This window comes from Sinohyriopsis cumingii, chromosome 17 (assembly GCF_028554795.1).
Source record: "Sinohyriopsis cumingii isolate HCF-2022 chromosome 17, ASM2855479v2, whole genome shotgun sequence".
NCBI lineage: Eukaryota > Metazoa > Mollusca > Bivalvia > Unionida > Unionidae > Sinohyriopsis > Sinohyriopsis cumingii.
In genome coordinates this window covers 95,323,301-95,345,165 of record NC_142977.1, presented here as the reverse complement: position 1 = coordinate 95,345,165, position 21,865 = coordinate 95,323,301, and the positions used below count along the sequence as shown (strand labels likewise).

The window sequence follows — 21,865 nt, the reverse complement described above, 5'->3', positions numbered from 1 at the left end:
TGAATGTTATGCTATCTACAATAGCATAGGCAGAAGATTTAATGAGTCGTGGACCAATCTGATCAAGTCCTGTAGCTTTCTTGGTATCAAGTTCACTGAGACATTTTTTTAACAAAGTTCTTTGATACTGGTGGAATAGAGAAACATACCTCCTTAGAGATTTTGCTGCTGCAGAACTTTTTCAGTTCATTAAAGTTGTTTTCTATCACTGGTTCTTTTAACTTTGTGGTAATGTTGGTGAAAAAATCATTGAAAACATTTGCAATGTCAGTGTCATCAGTGACTATGGCGTCATTTACCAGAAGTGAGCAAATTTTATTTGTCTGTTTTTTGTGCGTTCCTCCAGTGAGTTCATTGAAGACTTTCCAAATGGAGTTTGTGTTGCTCTTTTTGTTTTCAAGCAATGATTGATAATAAGTTTTTTTTTAGCTTTTTTAATCATACTTGTTATTTTATTTCTCCATACTTTATATTGTGCATGATTTCCCATAGCCTTGAATTGGTCTCGTGTTTTCATAACATCTAGGATTTCAGTAGTAAGCTAATTAAGAATTGAATTTCAGTCTTTACTCGATGTACTTTCAGTGATGCATGCTTAGATACTACATCCATGAATAAGTCAGTCTATACTCTCATGGCTTCATCTATGTCATCCAAATTTTGGATCCTATTCCATGGAACTTTATATAGGTCATTGAGAAATTGGTCTTCATAAAAAATTTTGAACGATCTGTAAGTGATTGTTTTGTGTGTATTTTTTTATTTTTCTTGCATTTAACCTTTCTTGTCAAAAAAGTACAATAGTGGTCACTAAGACAGTATCTGAAGTGCAAGGATTATGCCAGTGGATGTTTATTTTGTCTTAGCATATGGACTTAATCTATTTTATACATGGTTTGGAAAATTGTATCAATGTGTAAGGCAGGGGTCTCAAACACAGGGCCTGTGCCTGCCAAACTGTATCATGTGGCCCACAAAATGATTGGCATCAAAAGGTTTCAAGAGAGATAACAAAGGTAGTGTGGCCTTTGGGCTATTGAAAATGCCCTCCTGTGGTCCTCATGATGGTTTGAGTTTGAGACCTCTCATGTAAGGGGTGGGGAAAATAGGGGCATTCATGGCAATGGAACTGAACATTTGTTATTTGAATTCACAATTGATAACCTATGAAAATTGTTATACCATCAATATAATTAATTCATAGTAAGACTACATATTTTTTTTGTTACTGAATTACCATATATACTCACTGATAAGTCCAACTGCAAACTGTAAAGATCCAGATCTACTATTGCATAATGTTAGTTAGTTATTGCATAATGTTTGTTAGAAGTAACTGGTAGACCCAAACAAACTAAACTCTGATCCACCAGTGCATTATGCAATGTCTTATCTGGGTCTATGTTATTTGCAGTTGATCTTGACTTGTACACAAGTATATACTAGACTTTAATGACAGTGTTTCATCATGGTCTAAGAAATGGCACAACCATCCTGAATTCTATACTTGATGAAGACTTGGGAAGTATAGTAAAAGTTAGATGGGTCATTCCATAAATGAAACATATTCCGCCCCTGCAGATATGTACATACATATGACTTACCTAGCATAGTCCTTAAGGAAGTCAGAGTATGGTGGATTGCCCAGTTTTGCACTTAGATCTGCATTTGGGATATCTAGCGCTGAAGCCACTCGCCGATTGCGTTCCACCAGGGCACACTCTTCATTACATTCCAGCCTGTTCATAAACATTTTTACCAGGAATGAGTATATAATTATTAAAATTTAAGATAATCAGGCTTTCAAGATGTTTATATTCCCAATTTATAGGAAGTTATTTGCATTATTGATAAGAACTTCTGACATTGTTCTTGCCCAGGAATAAGAAGCAGATCATTGTGTTATTGTTGCTATCTTAACCGATTTAAGAACACTGATGTACTTCATAAAACACTGATCAGACAGAAGTTCTGTCATGATATGAATAAGTCATACTTCATTTTTGCGAACAAGAAAAAGATGGTTAGGACCCCTTTTCTCTTTCAAGCTAGACAAAATAAGTGATATATCATACATGTGAACCTCCCAGCTGGGAGGGTTTGCCTCCCAAGAATTGGGGTGTCTCCCACCGCTCACTTTAATCTCCAGCACACATAAAATTACTGAAATATTATTTTTTTTAAAGTTTTTTTTTTAAAACTTGCTTCCAATATAGTATATTTATAGTAATACTGTCTGTGATCACGTTGAACTTACCTAAGCAAAGCAAAACAATTTAGTTGTTAATTTCAAGCAGCATAAAACAATTAATATCCCTTTGATTCTGTTGGCAAAGTCCTTTTGGTTTCAGTGTTTTAAGTTTCGACATGGGTTATACAAGATTTCTGCAGACTGAACAAAAAAAATGCTATGACTTTCCAAAAACTTTTCCAAGGCCATTTCACAAAATTCCAGGACCACAATATCCATGAAACAAAACCATTCATCAATCGTAATTGTTTCATGTTTGAAACATGTTTTTTTTTTAATCAGTGCTCAGTGCTCTATGAAATAAGCAGTTATCAAATTTGTTAACTCCAATGTCAGAAACTGGATGACTTTTATAAAACTCTGCAAAGTTTTTGATAAATTCCATGGCTTTTCAAGGCCCATGAATGCTGTTTATACTATGTGTTATCAGAATTCCAAAAGGATTAAAGACATTAACCAATTATAGTTGAATTAATAAAGAGTTCAATCTGCATAAAACAATTAACATTAATCTGATTATCTCTGCAGGGTTGGTTCTGCCTCAGTGCTTAAAGTTGTTGGGATGGATTAGAATCTATACCATTAGTGCGATTAAAAGTAATTTAGACTGGATTCAGATGGTGGCTTGTTATGATCGGATTACTAAGAGCTCAAGTGGCATAAAACAGGTTGACTTCAGTTTTAAAGTTTGTTGAGATGACTAAGCATGCTAAAATCTAAGCAACCAAAATATCACATGAATTCAATGATGGATTGAAATTTGATTAAAGTTCAAAGGGACGATACATTGTATTATATCCTTCCTGTAAATCTGATTTTAAAATCTGTTATGGTGGCAACAATGACATGACATGTCATGTAGAAACTTCATCTCACATAGGCACATTAACCATGACAACATTTACACCATCAATGAAATCCATGATAGCGTAATCTGCATCAAATGTGGATCAATTTATATGCCAACTTTACTGTTCATAAGAAAAAATAATCACAATCGTATAATAATAATAATAATAACAATTTTATAATAGGGATAGTTATAATAGCAACAATTCTGATGGTGATAGTGATGATAATGAAGACAACTGTCTGCAAATCACAGAGGGTGTGATGGTATAAATGTATGCATCAGTACTTTATATGAAGACTAACTAACATTCAAACAACATAAGATGCTAGGGATGTGCATATATTTAAAAAAAATGAAGTTTGAACAATTGTTTTAATTTTTTTCCCCATTCGCAGGCTAAAACTGAGTCAATGAAAATCCTTATTTCTTTTCAAGTCAAAACTGATCACATTTTGAAAATATCCTGATGTATCCTAAGCTGACGTCTCTATTCTGTCACATGGATGGCACATCATACCTGTTTTGTCACATGGTTGGCATATCATACATCTTTGTTCTGTCACATGGATGGCATATCATACATCTCTGTTCTGTCTCATGTATGGCATATCATACCTTTCCGTTTTGTTACATGTAAGGCACATCATACCTCTCTGTTTTGTCACATGTATGCCACATCATACATCTGTCACATGGATGGCACTTCATACCTCTCTGTTCTGTCACAAGTATGGCACATCATACCTCTCAGTTCTGTCACATATATGGCATATGGCATATCATACATCTGTTCTGTCACATGTATGGCATATCATACATCTCTGTTCTGTCACATGTATTGCATATCATACCTCTCTGTTCTGTCACAAGTATGGCATATCATACATCTCGGTTCTGTCATATCATACCTCTCAGTTCTGTCACATATATGGCATATCATACATCTCTGTTCTGTCACATGTACTGCATATCATACCTCTCAGTTCTGTCACATGTATGGCATATCATACATCTCTATTCTGTCACATGTATGCTGTATCATACCTCTCTGTTCTGTCACACGAATGGCATATCATACCTCTCTGTTCTGTCACATGAATGGATGTAGAGTTTCACTTCAACAAAGATTTTACATCTATTTCTTAACTGTTGTAATTATCTTGCTAAGTAATAGATTCCAAATATAGAATATTTCTAAATTAAATGATGGCTATATTTCATACGTTTATTAAAAAAATGTGCGCTATTCAAATCTGTTGTGAAGGAAGTGACACATCAAATGCATATAATACAGTAATTCTTATGTATTACCATCTTCTTAATACTTGCTAGTCAAGACTTTTCCTAAATTTCTCCTGCTTTTATTTGTTTTACATATGTTATACCAGTTTTATTGCAGTGGTATGTCCTTCACATAGCACAATAATGTTGTAAGAAAAGTGAAAAAACTCACTGCCTGGATGTTCCTTTCTTGCACCCTGAGAATTGGTTGAGATCAATGGACATACAGCCAAATTTTCCCTGTAGTGAATTGGCAATACTCTGCATTGTGACTCTGGAATGAGTTTTTGAGTAAATTTAGTTTACATACACAGAATGGAAGACAGGCATTTACAAATGTTGACAGATACATACACAGAATGGAAGACAGGCATTTACAAATGTTGACAGACTACACAGGAACCATATTTTCTCTAAGATTTGAGACCCCATTTGTTGTCAGACATCAACAATTATTTTCCAAATGTTTAAAAAAAAATTCTTGTAATTTAGGACAATGTTTTACAATAGTTCTTTTTCCTGAACTTAAGTTTTCAGACACAATGTAAAGAGACCTGGTGTCTCATTTTTAAGTAAGAGTCCCACTGTGGTTGCTAACAATTAAACATAGATGGAGTTCACATCATTCAAACACAGATAAGTATATAATTACTGAAGAAAAAAGTTTGCTTTCTCAGCAAAAAATATTTAACATAATCATGAATTTGCAGATAACTAAAACCATTTTACATGTCAGTCTCCAAGTCTGAAAGAGAGATTTGGCAATAGGATCAATTAAAAATTTTGATAGTGAATACACAACTATGTCATGTTGAATTTTATTTAGTTAATGTATTGTTTTTTATCAGAGTTTATTGGAATATTTTTTATCATTGTTTTGTTTCTCATGGCTTGATTCAGTTAACAAAAATATAGCTGGCTGTCACATTTCTATCTGCATTGTAACCAGCAGCACAAATCCACAATTTTATTTCACTAAATAATGCATAAATGAGAACGAATGGATTAGTAAATTTAAAGAAATATTGAAACAAAACAAAAGATTATCCTTGTTGGCAGTTATTTTGCAGCTGTGTTGTCACAGCAGAAACAGAGTTTTGTGCCAATATTTCTGAAATTCCATTTAGAAGCAGCGATAACAAGATTTTACCCCCATTCAGGATAAGCTGCCATAAAAGGATTTTCAAGATTGCCACTTTTGGTGGCCATATTAGCCATTAAATCAGTACCTTTTTCATTTAGAACCAACTAGACATCATAAGAAAACTCCATGGCAATATGACTTTCTATTCAGGAGAAGAAGTGAAAAGATTTTCAAGATGGCAAATGTGGAGAGCAGGGATACAGTAATTTTGTGTGGAACATTACTTTGGGAGAGAACATGTATGATTTTACTTAACAATGCAATATTAAATCTAAATCTGTTGATAATCTAATAATAATAATAATAAAAATAATAATAGTATATGGTGCATAGTTTTTGTTCAAAAGCCAAGTCTGAAAGCTGAACCTGCACACAGAGGTCAAAGGCCATTTTCACCTTTTTCCATGAGCTGCTGACATATTTGTACATTGCTTCCATTTTGGTGCCAGTCTGAACAACCCATATTTGTACTATATTTTGTGTTTGCTGTAAACACCATTTGTGTTAAATGCAGTAAAAGTTTTGATTTGAGCCTCTTCTGTTTGACAGGTAATATGTGCTGAGTCATCTGCCAGTGCACACTGGAACTAAAGCCCTAGCATGTTTAGCACCTGTGTTGATTTCACAGTAGACAACTCCTTTGACTTATATGTATATATGTGCATCTGCCAGCCTTCTAGACAGTGTTAGGATGTTTTCGAAACTCATAGTGTGTGTTCAGAGTCAGATGCTCTAACCACTTTGGCCACTGGAGCAATACAAGTCCAATGAGAAAAAGTTTTAACAAAATATTCTGAACTTTAAAAATATACTATACTACACAAAATATGAACTTATTCCAGCCTTTTGTCTATTTTTATATATTGTTCTCTCCACAATTAAAGGTAAACTCCCAATAGGCTGTCCAGACAAGAGCCTAGTATAGGCAGGGGTGTAACACCTGTGACAGTGGCTGTTTGATAAGATTCAGCATGGCCTGAATACACATGGCAGATCTATCACAAGATCAAGTAGACTGGAGACCCAGGACTTGTCCCATCTGAGGGGCTATCCAATCATTTTGCCTTTCTGACCCTGCAACTTCTGGATTATTTTCTGTACCAAACCCTTGGGAGAGCAGATGAAGGCCCACAACACATCCTAACTGATTGACAGCATGTCCATAGACCAAGCTTCTGGGTACAGAACAGGTGAGACAAGGTGATTCCACCTTGTTGCAAAATGCCCCCAAAGAGCACAAATCTTAAGAAGAACTGATTGATGTATGAATGATTTGACCCATTCTGGACAGAGTGTCGGCCAGGACACTGTGTCTACTGGGAATGCAACTGATTTATACACTGATATGGAGTTGCTCACAGCAATGCATAAACATCCAAATCAGAATACACTTTGGGTGATTTGATGTTTAAGCAGGTATGTCAGACATAATTATGACTGTTTTCCTTGAGACTCGAGACTTGATAATGGCTTTCAAGAAGGTTTAAGTGGAGAAACTGATCCCCTGGGGCCCAAATGCCACTAACAATAGCAAAGTCCGGCAACAGGTGGGCACCCCAACTGTACGTACAGATATCAGCACATAATGTCATTTCTGCTAGGGGCTTCTCCATTGGAATCCCTGTTGTCAGCCAACCTGCATTGTGTTCCCGATGCAGGAATGATTGCATTTCATGTGTGATCATGACTTTTGGATCAGGGAGACTTGAAAAGAGGTGCCATTGGGCCAGCAAGGTTATCTATATGGGGCACATAAAAAGACACCTGAGTGGGATCAAGTCCACTGTCGCACACTGAATAATCCAAGGAGTTGCAAGAACTCTCTCTCTGTGAAATGCAAGTCCTGTTAGGATTACACTTGACAAGTTCAACAATCCAGACTACATAAACATGAGGGAGCTGTTCCAGATTGAGGTTGGTGGGAAACTCCATTCCCAGATGAACAAAATACTGAAATGGATGAAGCTCAGACCTTTCTCCAGTTCACTAGAAAACCTAGATGTTCAAAAGTAAGAGATCATTTCTCCCCTTGAGGAGAATAGAACTTAATATATTTTTTTGGTGGATGTCATCTAAGGACACTGCCATAACTGTATATGAAGTCGACCAGAATAGGGTGATGATGCAATACATGATTCTGGTTAAAGCTCAGGGGCTAATGTTTAGGCCAACAAGAAAGACTTAAAACTGATAAATAGTGTTGTGGTAAGCAAAACAGAGAAATTTCCATGATGTAATATAGTTCTTGCCATCTCCATCTTGAATTTTTGTGGCATAATATATTAGCTGATGTGACTCAGTTTGATGATTGGCCTCAACTTGCCATTTGCCTTCTGGAAAAGAAAAAAAAAACCTGGAATAAAACCCTGGAGATTGTGGCTTTTGCATGATCTCCACTGCCAGTTTGTCGATAAGTGACCATGTCTTCTGTTGTACAAAGGGATCAAACTCCTGCTCTGATGATACATCCATGAAAAGGATAGAGAGAAGGAATGAGAAGGAGGTTAGATAAATGAAGTCTGAAGTCCCTCCGAAATGAACAGAAACACCCATTCATTCTAAGGAAATGGAGTGCACCAAAAAGGTCTAATTTCTCAGATGTTAACATCGATGTCTGAGGAAAATGAATTAATTGAACTGTGCCCAAACAAAGGCCTAATAATTTATCAACAGAAATAGTTCCAGTGAGTATGCACCCATATGATACTCTTGATTCTGTTTTGTATGTTAAATAAAACCAAAGATAGTAGGTTACAGTGGCCCAGATTTTGTCAACAACACTTTTTTATCCAAAGAATAGAACTTCAGTAGTTTAGTGGCAACAATTAGTTGATTGATTTGTTTTCAACTTATTAACCCTGCATGCCATGTTTATGTGTCATGAAGTTGTACACTACATTCTGAGTTCTGGACCATCAACATTGTCTATGATACACCACATTCTGAGTTCTGGACCATCACCATTGTCAATGATACACCACATTCTGAGTTCTGGACCATCACCACTGTCTATGATACACTACATTCTGAGTTCTGAACCATCACCACTGTCTATGATACACCACATTCTGAGTTCTGGACCATCACCACTGTCTATGATACACTACATTCTGAGGTCTGGACCATCAACATTGTCTATGATACACCACATTCCGAGTTCTGGACCATCAACATTGTCTATGATACACCAGATTCTGAGTTCCGGACCATCACCACTGTCTACAATACACCACATTCTGAGTTCTGGACCATCAACATTGTCTACGATACACTACATTCCGAGTTCTGGACCATCAACATTGTCTACAATACACCACATTCCAATTTCTGGACCATCACCACTGTCTACAATACACCACATTCCGAGTTCTGGACCATCAACATTGTCTACGATACACCACATCTGGTGGTATTACAGAGAAGGAGAAAGATGTAGTTCTGCATGATAGCAAATAATAATGACTTTCTACTGGTCTTAAAATATACAGTGGAAGAAACTTAATTTTCAAGACCAAATTTGTTTCACCTTGAAATCTGCCAGCTTTGGAACAGAAGCCTGTGTCCAGATTTTAGAATGATAACCAGTCCAAACTACACAATGAGAGATGAACCTTTTCAAAAGGTTGTATAAGTTTGAGATCTGAAGTAAAAAGGGGCCAGGACACAACAATTGTGGGTACAATGTGAACAAAAGAAAACAAAAAAGTCCAATTTTCACCATTGTGCAAATGCATGGGGGAAATAGCCAATAAAAATCAGCATCTTTTAGGCCCCTAAGCATCTGGCTAAATAAAAATCTCTTGGAAACAGGTGTGTTCGTATGCATTCAGAAGTAACACCCAAAATGCATTTCCAACAGCCATTTCAAGCAAAAATAAAAAGAACTGCCAAGGGTCAATGAGTTAACATTAATTTCTACACATTATTGACTATAGAGACCTGTCACCTTGAGTGGAATGAAAATCAGGATGCCAGAGGGAAAATACCATGATATGGAGAGAGAACAAAATCAGGACCAGTGTCTGAGACCATATATTTACAAAAACTTTACAAAGATATCATCATCTCTGTTGTCTTATGCTATTTAATTCACATAAAATTGTATGCTACAGTCATATAAAGAATATCTATCATTTTCTCATTTTCATTTTTTATGTTGATATTTAGTGTTAATTCAATTAACACACTAAATATCAACATAAAAGATGAAAATGGTAAAATGATAGGTTTTCACAGCAAGACTGTAGTGTATTCCTAGCAGAATTTCTGCATCACTTTTGCTCGCTTTGCATTTTTTAAATTCGGGATTTAGGGCAAAAAATCAGGAAACCGTGATTTTTGGATTTTTAAACAAAAATGTGGGATGCTTCTGAGTTAATCGGGATAAGTGGCATGTCTGACTATATCCTGCTGGGGGAATAGTAGCTAAGTGCCTTTCCTAAAAACACAATGAGGCAGGTACTGAATCTACAGCCCCTGGATTATGAGTCTGAAGCTCAACCAAATGAGTTACCATGACTCCATTAGGTGAAAAGATTTTGAGAGCCCAAATAAAATTTTTAAAGAAATACTACATAATCTACGGAAATGTAGATCAAGGCAAACTTTTGTGAAGTGTGACATTCATCCAAGATGAACCCACAGTGCAATTTTTTATGTCCATAGCAGTAAAGTTATATCTAAAAGTTACATAACAGAATAGACAAACACATGAATCCCATATGCTGCCTGCATGAATCGCATAGGATGCCTGCTTTTCAAAGCACTGGTATACTTCATCAAATTCTGCTTCTTGGGCAGTAACTGGAGAAGCATTTATCACTTTTAGATTTAAGAGAAGGATAAAACAGAATTGATTTTAAATTCCACCTTTGTTTTGAAACTTGATTAAGTTGTAAGACTCAATAATATCGGATGAAAATGATTAATAATCAGCCTTACTAACACACCAACCTGAGCTGTGGTGCAGAATGTACAAAATAAACAAGTGATCTTATAATTAATTCATGAGAAATGTTAATGGAACCTATTTCCTACAGGCTTTGCTTACTGGACTGTTCATAACAGACAGAGAACTTTAGTGTGCAACAGAACTGATAGCTCATCATAGTAATTCATGTCCATCATTTATTTTTGTTCTTTTATAGCCCCCACCCCACCCCCCGCCAAATTAAAATGTTTTGTGTTATGGGAAAACCTTACCTCTGATAGTCAGATATATCTGCTTCACTACCTTCCAATGAGCAAAGTACTTTGGCTTCTCTATGCTCACATGGGCATTTGATTGTTATCTGAAAAAAATATGTAAATTGAGTGCAAAGTTTCATGGCTTTTCAATGCTCATAAATGGGCATTTGAGTATCATCTAAAAAAATATGTAAATTGAGTGCAAAGTTTCATGGCTTTTCAATGCTCATAAATGGGCATTTGATTATTATCTGAAAAAATGTGTATATTGAGTGCAAAGTTTCATGGCTTTTCAATGCTCACATGGGCATTTGATTATTATCTGAAAAAATATGTAAATTGAGTGCAAAGTTTCATGACTTTTCTATACTCAAATGGACATTTGATTATTAGCTGAAAAAATATGTAAATTGAGTGCAAAGTTTCAAGGCTTTTCTATGCACATAAATGGGCATTTGATTATTAGCTGAAACAATATGTAAATTGAGCACAAAGTTTCATGACTTTTCTATGCTCATTAATGGGCATTTGATAATTAGCTGAAAAAATATGTAAATTGAGTGCAAAGTTTCATGGCTTTCCTATGCTCATAAATGGGCATTTGATTGTTATCTGAAAAATTATGTAAACTGAGTGCAAAGTTTCAGGGCTTTTCAATGCTCACATGGGCATTTGATTGCTATCTGAAAAAATATGTAAACTGAGTGCAAAGTTTCATTTCAGGGCTTTTCAATGCTCACATGGGCATTTGATTGTTATTGGAAACAAATATGTAAACTGAGTGCAAAGTTTCAGGGCTTTTCAATGTTCATAAATGGGCATTTGATTGTTATCTGAAAAAATATGTAAACTGAGTGCAAAGTTTCATGGCTTTTCAATGCTCACAAGGGCATTGATTGTTATCTGAAAAAATATGTAAATTGAGTGCAAAGCTTCATTTCAGGGCTTTTCAATGCTCACATGGGCATTTGATTGTTATCTGAAAAAATATATAAATTGAGTGCAAAGTTTCATGGCTTCCAAGCAGCTTAGTTGGAGTGGCAAACTTATCCTGACATACAGATGGACATCAGATGACTGACAACAGTCCATCCTGAAAGTTGTTTAACAAAAGAAAGGGTTTCAATATGTTTAAATGCATAGAATAAGAAAGAAACTGAAGATTTTGAATTTGAAATTAAACTTGTCAGTATGGGATTTTATAAAGCAAATAAAATGTGCTCAATGACCCTATGTGGTAAACGGTGATCCCTGAAACCATTGACTATGGATGGATGGTAGCTAATCCTTGTACTCAGTTAATCAAGTAGTCAAGTATTGTGTTATATATCAATCTAATTTGCCAAATGTATACGTTTTACATAAATCTATTCATTTCAAATATAAAACTCTGAAATAAAACAACAAACCCACTGAAAGTTTAAAGATATCCTCTTTCTCTCTCTCACTCACAACAGACAACTTTGTACGAAGGACATGTCAATTTTACCTCAGTTTTACAGGAGGTGCGTGGACATGGATCATTATTGTGACAAGGAGCTTGACAAGGGTGGCCACAGACTGCTCTCTTCTGCTGACAAGGCTGAACACATTTCTCCCCAGGACCAAGGCATTCATCCTGAAAACAAAAACAAAATAGGTATGGTAGTCATGCGTACTCCAGACTGATCAGCTGAACTGCATTAGCATTTAAACAACTGTAAGGATGTCCCTTGTCAAATATGAAAATCAGTTGAGAAGCTTTGGAAAAAATTGTTTAAAAAATTTAATTTTACGTACAGGTCCTAGATCATAAACAAGGATACTGTTTGTAGTGTGCTTGTTTTCAAAATTTTACAAACTGTATGAAAAATATTGTATGTGTGCATGTGTGGAGTGGGAAACAAAAAAGCAGATCATGCCTCTTTATAATATCTGAGGTTTGTCTTGTTTAAATTACTTGTACAAAAATTGTGTTGAACCTATTGAGGTAAAATATATTATATCTGCATCATTCTGGATGTTATGTCTGCATCATTCTGGATACAATATCTGCATCATTCTGGATATTATGTCTGCATCATTCTGGATACAATATCTGCATCATTCTGGATATCATGTCTGCATCATTCTGGTTATTATATCTGCATCATTCTGGATATTATGTCTGCATCATTCTGGATATTATGTCTGCATCTTTCTGGATACAATATCTGCATCATTCTGGATATCATGTCTGCATCATTCTGGATATTATATCTGCATCATTCTGGATATTATATCTGCATCATTCTGGATAAAATATCTGCATCATTCTGGAAATTATGTCTGCATCTTTCTGGATATTATGTCTGCATCATTCTGGATACAATATCTGCATCATTCTGGATATTATGTCTGCATCTTTCTGGATATTATGTCTGCATCATTCTGGATACAATATCTGCATCATTCTGGATACAATATCTGTATCATTCTGGATATCATGTCTGCATCTTTCTGGATATTATGTCTGCATCATTCTGGATACAATATCTGCATCATTCTGGATATCATGTCTGCATCATTCTGGATATTATATCTGCATCATTCTGGATGTTATGTCTACATCATTCTGGATATCATGTCTGCATCATTCTGGATGTTGTCTGCATCATTCTGGATATCATGTCTGCATCATTCTGGATATAATGTCTGCATCATTCTGGATATTATGTCTGCATCATTCTGGATAAAATATCTGCATCATTCTGGATATTATGTCTGCATCATTCTGGATATTATGTCTGCATCATTCTGGATATTATGTCTGCATCTTTCTGGATACAATATCTGCATCATTCTGGATATCATGTCTGCATCATTCTGGATATTATATCTGCATCATTCTGGATAAAATATCTGCATCATTCTGGATATTATGTCTGCATCTTTCTGGATATTATGTCTGCATCATTCTGGATACAATATCTGCATCATTCCAGATATTATGTCTGCATCTTTCTGGATATTATGTCTGCATCATTCTGGATACAATATCTACATCATTCTGGATACAATATCTGTATCATTCTGGATATCATGTTTGCATCTTTCTGGATATTATGTCTGCATCATTCTGGATACAATATCTGCATCATTCTGGATATCATGTCTGCATCATTCTGGATATTATATCTGCATCATTCTGGATGTTATGTCTACATCATTCTGGATATCATGTCTGCATCATTCTGGATGTTGTCTGCATCATTCTGGATATCATGTCTGCATCATTCTGGATATTATGTCTGCATCATTCTGGATATCATGTCTGCATCATTCTGGATATAATGTCTGCATCATTCTGGATATTATGTCTGCATCATTCTGGATATCATGTCTGCATCATTCTGGATATAATGTCTGCATCATTCTGGATATAATGTCTGCATCATTCTGGATATTATGTCTGCATCATTCTGGATATAATGTCTGCATCATTCTGGATATTATCTCTGCATCATTCTGGATATTATGTCTGCATCATTCTGGATACATGTCCGCATCATTCTGGATATTATGTCTGCAACTTTTTGGATGTTATGTCTGCATCACTCTGGATATTATGTCTGCATCATTCTGGATGTTATCTCTGCATCATTCTGGATATTATGTCTGCAACATTTTGGATGTTATGTCTGCATCACTCTGGATATTATGTCTGCATCATTCTGGATATTATCTCTGCATCATTCTGGATATTATGTCTGCATCATTCTTGATATATCTGCATCATTCTGGATATTATGTCTGCATCATTCTTGATATTATATCTGCATCATTCTGGATATTATGTCCGCATCATTCTGGATATTATGTCTGCATCATTCTTGATATTATATCTGCATAATTCTGGATATTATGTCCGCATCATTCTTTATATTAGGTCTGCATCATGCTGGATGTTATGTCTGCATCATTCTGGATATAATGTCTGCATCATTCTGGATATTATGTCCACATCATTCTGGATACAATATCTGCATCATTCTAGATATTATGTCTGCATCATTCTGGATATTATGTCTGCATCATTCTGGATATCATGTCTGCATCATTCTGGATATTATCTCCACATCATTTTGGATATTATATCTGCATGAGTTTCCATCAAAATATTTCAACAACTAAAAATGTATGGAATGCAGAAAAAGACCATCAAAATTTCAACCTGAATTTTCCTTCTGGATATGGAAAATGGTCTATATGGTATTTCAGTGAAACTCCTGATCTTCTCATGACTTTAGTTGTATGGCCAATGTCTGCCTGCGAAATATTGAATGTATGGACATGGCTACCCTGTATCAAAAGAGCCTGAAAATTTTGATCGCCAAAAACAGATAGAAAATTATAACACTTACTGACTAAGGCCAACAAACCTACCTTATGACAAGGTTTCTGACACTTGTGCTGACCACAGGAAAGAATCCTCCCGCATGGCAATCCACATGACACATCCTCACGGTAGCATGGAATGTTCTTCCTAAGCTGAAGAATCAGATACAGAACCCCATTAAGGATTTACATTCGTAACTTGTAATCTGAACTTATAATAAACTTAACATTACTTGACTACATATAGAAATACAACCCTATTGCCAAAATCAACTAATGTTATAGTCATATAAAGTATCAGCAGTGTGGCCCACATTATTATCACAGGATTAGTACTTCCAGAAATGCTGCTTTTCATTGGCGCATGGGTGACCAATAATGCACCAACTTTTGTGCTGATGATAATGTGCTCAGAGAAATTAAATTCTCTGAGTGAATGACAACTTTCATATCAAAAAGCAAATAATTTCTTAAAACCAGAGTTTAAATGTAAACTTTATTTCAAAAGTATGAGAGAAAGTAGAGTTTGTGTAATTCATATTAATTTAACAATTAAATCTAACCAAAGGTTATTTACAATCCTTTTGTTTAAGTACACAAACACATACACCTCTACTTTTGTATATGGATATTTCTCTAAACTTCTTTTACTTTCCTTTGAATTTTTTAATATATATATATATATATATATATATATATATATATATATATATATATATATATATATATATATATATATATATATGAATACTTTTCTTCTAATAAAAAATATAATATTTCTTCAAATACAGAATATCACATATGGGCAAGAATTCAGCTGACTGCCTCTTGGTTGTTTTTGGTTTCCAAATTTTAAACATTAACTTTATAAAGATTATGTGCTATGTATCATTCCATAATTAATGCAAAATGATGTATAATTTCATGCTTGTAAAATTCTCTGTTGTTTCAGTACTATCCTGTTACAGTAAACTAAAAGAAATATTTAAACATAATCCAGGAATGACATGAATGAATTTCTATTTACTGGTTAAATTCATAACAGCTGATTAAAATAATTAAATATTGGAATGGTATTACTTTTCATGGTACATGGTGGCATTAGAAAATACAAATGGACATGAACTGAAGATGGTGTGTTCATACACAATTGAAAATCGGGAGGACAATGGTGAACTTAACAATAGAAAATATATAAATCTTACAGTTAATGCCAAAAATTAAAATTTATTTTGATTTTCTATACCTTTTACTTTTTGATAGCTAATGTCATGTATCTAGTTCGACCCATTCACTAAATACACACCTTCTGAATGTCTAGTTCCTCCCATATGCTAAATACATGCCTTCTGAATGTCTAATTCCACCCATTCACTAAATACACACCTTCTGAATGTCTAGTTCCATCCATACGCTAAATACATGACTTCTGAATGTCTAGTTCCAACCATATGCTAAATACATGCCTTCTGAATGTCTAGTTCCACCCATTCACTACATACATGCCTTCTGAATGTCTACTTTCACCCATACGCTAAATACATGCCTTCTGAATGTCTAGTTCCATCCATATGCTAAATACATGCCTTCTGAAGGTCTAGTTTCACTCATACGCTAAATACATGCCTTCTGAATGTCTAGTTCCATCCATATGCTAAATACATGCCTTCTGAATGGTTAGTTCCACTGATAGGTTTTACATGCATTTTGCATGTCTAGTTCCACCGATAGATTTTACATGTATTCTGAATGTCTAGTTCCACTAATAGGCTAAACTTGTGCATTTTGAATATGAAGTTCCCCCCATAGGCTTTGCATGCATTTTGAATCTCTAGTTCCACCACAAGCCCAGGACTTTATAGTAATTTTGAATGTCTAGTTCACCCCATAGGTTTTACATTAATTCTGAATGTCAAGTTCCTCCCATAAGCTAAACACATGCATTCTGAATGTCTAGTTCCAGCCGATTGGCTAAACACACACAAGGGGCCCCCGAATGGCCAAGTGGTCTAAAGCGCTCTCCGTTACAGATCACTGCCATCTCACCTCTGTCTGCATAGGTTTGAGTCTCAAATTCGGCCTCTGTGGGTATGTGAGAAAGCTTGCCAGTAGCTTCTCGAGGGTCCGTGGTTCTTTCCAGGGATTTCCCGGGTACTTCCTCCACTATTAATACTGGCCACCATGTATAGCTATCATGTGCTGAAAAATGGCATTAAACCCTACAACAGCAACAACAATAGCAACTTAACACACACACAAACACACACATTCCTGACATGTATATAATTCCACCCATAAGCTAAACACACACATTCTGAATGTCTAGTTTCATTCAAGGCTAAAAATACACATTCTGAATGTCTAATTTCACTCAAAGGCTAGACACATTTTGAATGTCAAGATACACTCAAAGGCTAAATACACACATCTTGAATGTCTAGTTTCACTCAAAGGCTAAACATCACATTTTTAATGTCTAGTTTCACTCAAAGGCTAAACACACATTCTGAACGTCTCATTTCACTCAAAGGCTGAACATATTTTGAACGTCAAATTTCACTCAAAGGCTAAACACACACACACACACACATATATATATATACATATATATAATTCTGCAGCTTGGCTAAACATACAAAGTTTGAATATCTAGTTTCACTCAGATGCTAAACACATTCTGAATGTCAAGTTTCACTCAAAGGCTAAACACACATTCCTGGTGTGTGTGTGTGTGTGTATATATATATATATATATATATATATATATATATATATATATATATATATATATATATATATATATATATATATATTATTATTATTATTATTATTATTATAATTCTGCAACTTGGCTAAACATACAAATTTTGAATATCTAGTTCACTAACAGGTTACATATTTTGAATATCAAGTTACACCCATAAACTAAACACATATATAATTTGGTCTAGGGGTAGAAGTAATATCCATGATAAGTGTACGATGTTCTTTCCAAAAATTGAAGTAAATTGTCTGTGTAAATATAAGAATAATATCTTTAACTACAAGCTTTGACCAAACTGTCACCATTATTCTTGACCATGCTGTTCCTCCCAGGGGCATAAATGGTACTGAGTAAAGGAGAGTATGTGATGACAATATATTCCAATATGAAAATCATCAGATAATTGGGAACAAAAATGACAAATGATGAAAAGTATTTTAACCAAACTCTTTAATCAAAATATGTCCCCATTAAAAGGCTTCAGTCCTTATTTACACCCAAAGGTAGAACAATGGGACATGAATATTAGTGAGGAAAAGGAACTATTAAATAAAATGATAATGTCTTAAGAAAATATAAGAGATTTAACTTTAGCCAAACATTTTAAGCTATAAGCTATATATTATCATTCTTGACCACATGGCCATCCATTCAGGACAAGTAGTGATAACAAGATTTTCAAGATGGCAGCCACTGTGGCCATAGTGGATTTCAGATCAGCACCATTTTTGTTTAGGATCAACTAGACATTACAAGAAAGTCTTTGACTGAAAACCCCATACTGATGTGCGGAAAAGCAATATAAAAAAAATCAAGATGGCCACTAAGGTGGCCATTTTCGAGTAAAAACAGCACCAGTCTCGTCTTGGACCAACTAGACCATACAATGAATGTGTCCATGGCAATCCTCCAAATAGTTTAGGAGAAGTAGTGATAACCAACTTGTGCTAACAGATGCATACTTTATTTTAACTTGATGCTTACTGACTTTCCAAATCTGCATTATATTTTGGGAAATCAAAATAGTCTAAGTTTTGTTTCTGTCTACATTATGGCCACTCAGAGACAAAAAAGCATGAGTAGGTGACAACAAACATTTTATGAATCTGTTAAAAACTGCTGTATGTTTGTTGATAAAAGTACAGCTAGATACCTATATCCTATATATACCTATTACCTATGTAACTGAGGTAATTGAATTGCCAGGTGTTTTTCGTAAACAAAACTACTGAGCAAATTCTTGCCCATGTCAAAAGCTGATATAACGATAGAAATCAAGTATAGCAATCATGCTTATAAACCAGAGCATTATTTTCAAATTTTAATAGAATACAATCTGTATAAAACTCGAAATTTTACTGTGTGTATCTTTTGTCAATGGTTATTAGAGAAAATTAATTATTCTACAGTTACGGCTGACTTCCTACAAAACATTTGCTTCATACAAAAGTAGAGCCTTTTTGAGGCAATGGAGCACAGAACTCATATAACTCGTGCTACAGAAGGTTCATATAACTCATGCTACAGAAGGTTCATATAACTCGTGCTACAGAAGGTTCATATAACTCATGCTACAGAAGGTTCATATAACTCGTGCTACAGAAGGTTCATATAACTCATGCTACAGAAGGTTCATATAACTCGTGCTACAGAAGGTTCATATAACTCATGCTACAGAAGGTTCATATAACTCGTGCTAAAGAAGGTTCATATAACTCATGCTACAGAAGGTTCATATAACTCATGCTACAGAAGGTTCATATAACTCGTGCTACAGAAGGTTCATATAACTCATGCTACAGAAGGTTCATATAATTCGTGCTACAGAAGGTTCATATAACTCATGCTACAGAAGGTTCATATAACTCATGCTATAGAAGGTTCATATAACTCGTGCTACAGAAGGTTCATATAACTCGTGCTAACCTCATGACCACCCATACACATCTTCTCAACCAGCTCTGTACATGGTGTACAGTGTTCATCGCTATGGCAGTTATGTCGCACAGGATGTCTACATGGATGCTCCCTGGTACACTGTTTGTGGCACTCTGGGGGCTTGGTGCCACATTGGATGGGTGGCATTAAAACCTCAGACCCACAATAGCAAGCTAACTCCTCAAAACCTGAAGTCAAAATGAAAGCAACCTTATAATAATAATAATAATAATAGTAATACTATAATAATAATAATAATGAAATTCAATGAATATTTCGTACTAATCAAACTTGCTTTGAAACTGTAAATATTCACTGTGCGAAAAAATGTGAAACTGACCCGACACAAACTACTCTGTATATCTTTTGACATAATGGAAAGATAGATGAAAGTGCATACTTTTCAAATGTCCAAGATTTGATTGTTATTTCCTAACATTAATACGTTTGAGTAATGTATTCAGTGGAGAAACCAAATGTCCATTTATCATTACAAACTTCAGGTCTATACAACTTCTAAAATTTATAACGTAAAATGCACAAACGTTTCAACCATTAGCCTTAAGTGACATTTAAGCCAACAACATTTATATTTCTATAAACAAGGTAGTGAACAACAGCAGATGGTCTTAGAACATACTTGCTATCAAACAAGGTAGTGAACAACAGCAGGTGGTCTTATAACATACCTGCCATCAAACAAGTTGGTGAACAGCTGATGGTCTTAGAACATACCTGCTATCAAACAAGGTAGTGAACAACAGCAGGTGGTCGTATAACATACTTGCTATCAAACAAGGTAGTGAACAACAGTAGGTGGTCTTAGAACATACTTGCTATCAAACAAGGTAGTGAACAACAGCAGGTGGTCTTAGAACATACTTGCTAACAAATAAGGTAGTGAACAACAGCAGGTGGTCTTAGAACATACTTGCTATCAAACAAGGTAGTGAACAACAGCAGGTGGTCTTAAAACATACCTGCCATCAAACAAGGTAGTGAACAGTAGATGGTCTTAGAACATACCTGCTATCAAACAAGGTAGTGAACAACAGCAGGTGGTCGTATAACATACTTGCTATCAAACAAGTTAGTGAACAACAGCAGGTGGTCTTAGAACATACTTGCTATCAAACAAGACAGTGAACAGCAGGTGGTCTTAGAATATACTTGCTATCAAACAAGGTAGTGAACAACAGCAGGTGGTCTTAAAACATACTTGCTATCAAACAAGGAGGGCAGTTCCCTCGGTGGCAACTTTCATCACACTTATGCAGACCACACTTCAACTTTCGGCCACAGATTTGATCACAAATGTGTTCCACATTCTAAAAAAGAAAAAGAATAATGTCGAGTTGATAGAGAGTAATATTGGGCAGTTTTGTTACTACCATTGCTGAAATAAGAATCAGGTGAGTTGTCAAGTTCAGAATGTTATGTGTGTGTGTGTGTGTGTGTGCGGTTTAATAGCATGTCAGCAAAACACTGACTATATAGTGCCAATTAAAAGTTACTTTTACAACTCCCAGAATAAAAAATTGCATAAGACGATAAACCCTACCAAGCATAAATAAAAGATAGGTAAAGAGGATAACATTGTCTAAAAGCTATATAAAATAAACAAAACATTTAAAAAGTACCAAATCTTTAAGATGTCAGGTCAAAATCTGTTATATAAACTGCAAGCTTATAAAAAGTCCATAATTTCCTCAGGTGGTTCATTATCAGAAAGCTTGTTTACAAGTTCATCTTTATATAAGGAATAAAATTCTGTTACAGAAGGTGGAAGATGATACACTCTATAAGAATGTGTTCCACTGTCAGTGAACAATAGTAAGGTACTTAGCACCATGACCAATGCTGTGAATAACATTACCTAATTGCAATGAGAGTAAAGTTACTAGTGAATAATGTTTCCCAAAAAATACTTACATTAACAGTACAAAATAAGTGCCACTACTGCCTAATCCTGCCCTCAATGCAAGACAGAAAAACATCTTACCAACTATAATTATTATCAAGATGAAAGAAAGTAACTCTTAGAGATTAAATCTGACTGGATCTTGCAAGTCGCCACCCGTGTCATGGACG

At 35.1% G+C, this 21,865-nt stretch overlaps 1 protein-coding gene across 2 annotated transcripts in view; it reads right to left on the bottom strand.

The window, feature by feature from the left end:
- LOC149779472 (transcriptional repressor NF-X1-like) overlaps window positions 1-21,865 on the bottom strand; it is a 90,456-nt gene that overhangs the window by 30,700 nt on the left and 37,891 nt on the right. For both annotated transcript variants that reach the window (XM_089940161.1, XM_089940160.1), the window contains exons 12-18: window positions 20,994-21,102; window positions 19,763-19,962; window positions 15,121-15,225; window positions 12,206-12,334; window positions 10,732-10,820; window positions 4,558-4,659; window positions 1,605-1,739 (exon numbers count right to left, since the gene is read on the bottom strand). In XM_089940161.1, coding sequence (XP_089796287.1) covers window positions 1,605-1,739; window positions 4,558-4,659; window positions 10,732-10,820; window positions 12,206-12,334; window positions 15,121-15,225; window positions 19,763-19,962; window positions 20,994-21,102 — 869 coding nt within the window. The remainder of the gene's footprint in view (window positions 1-1,604; window positions 1,740-4,557; window positions 4,660-10,731; window positions 10,821-12,205; window positions 12,335-15,120; window positions 15,226-19,762; window positions 19,963-20,993; window positions 21,103-21,865) is intronic.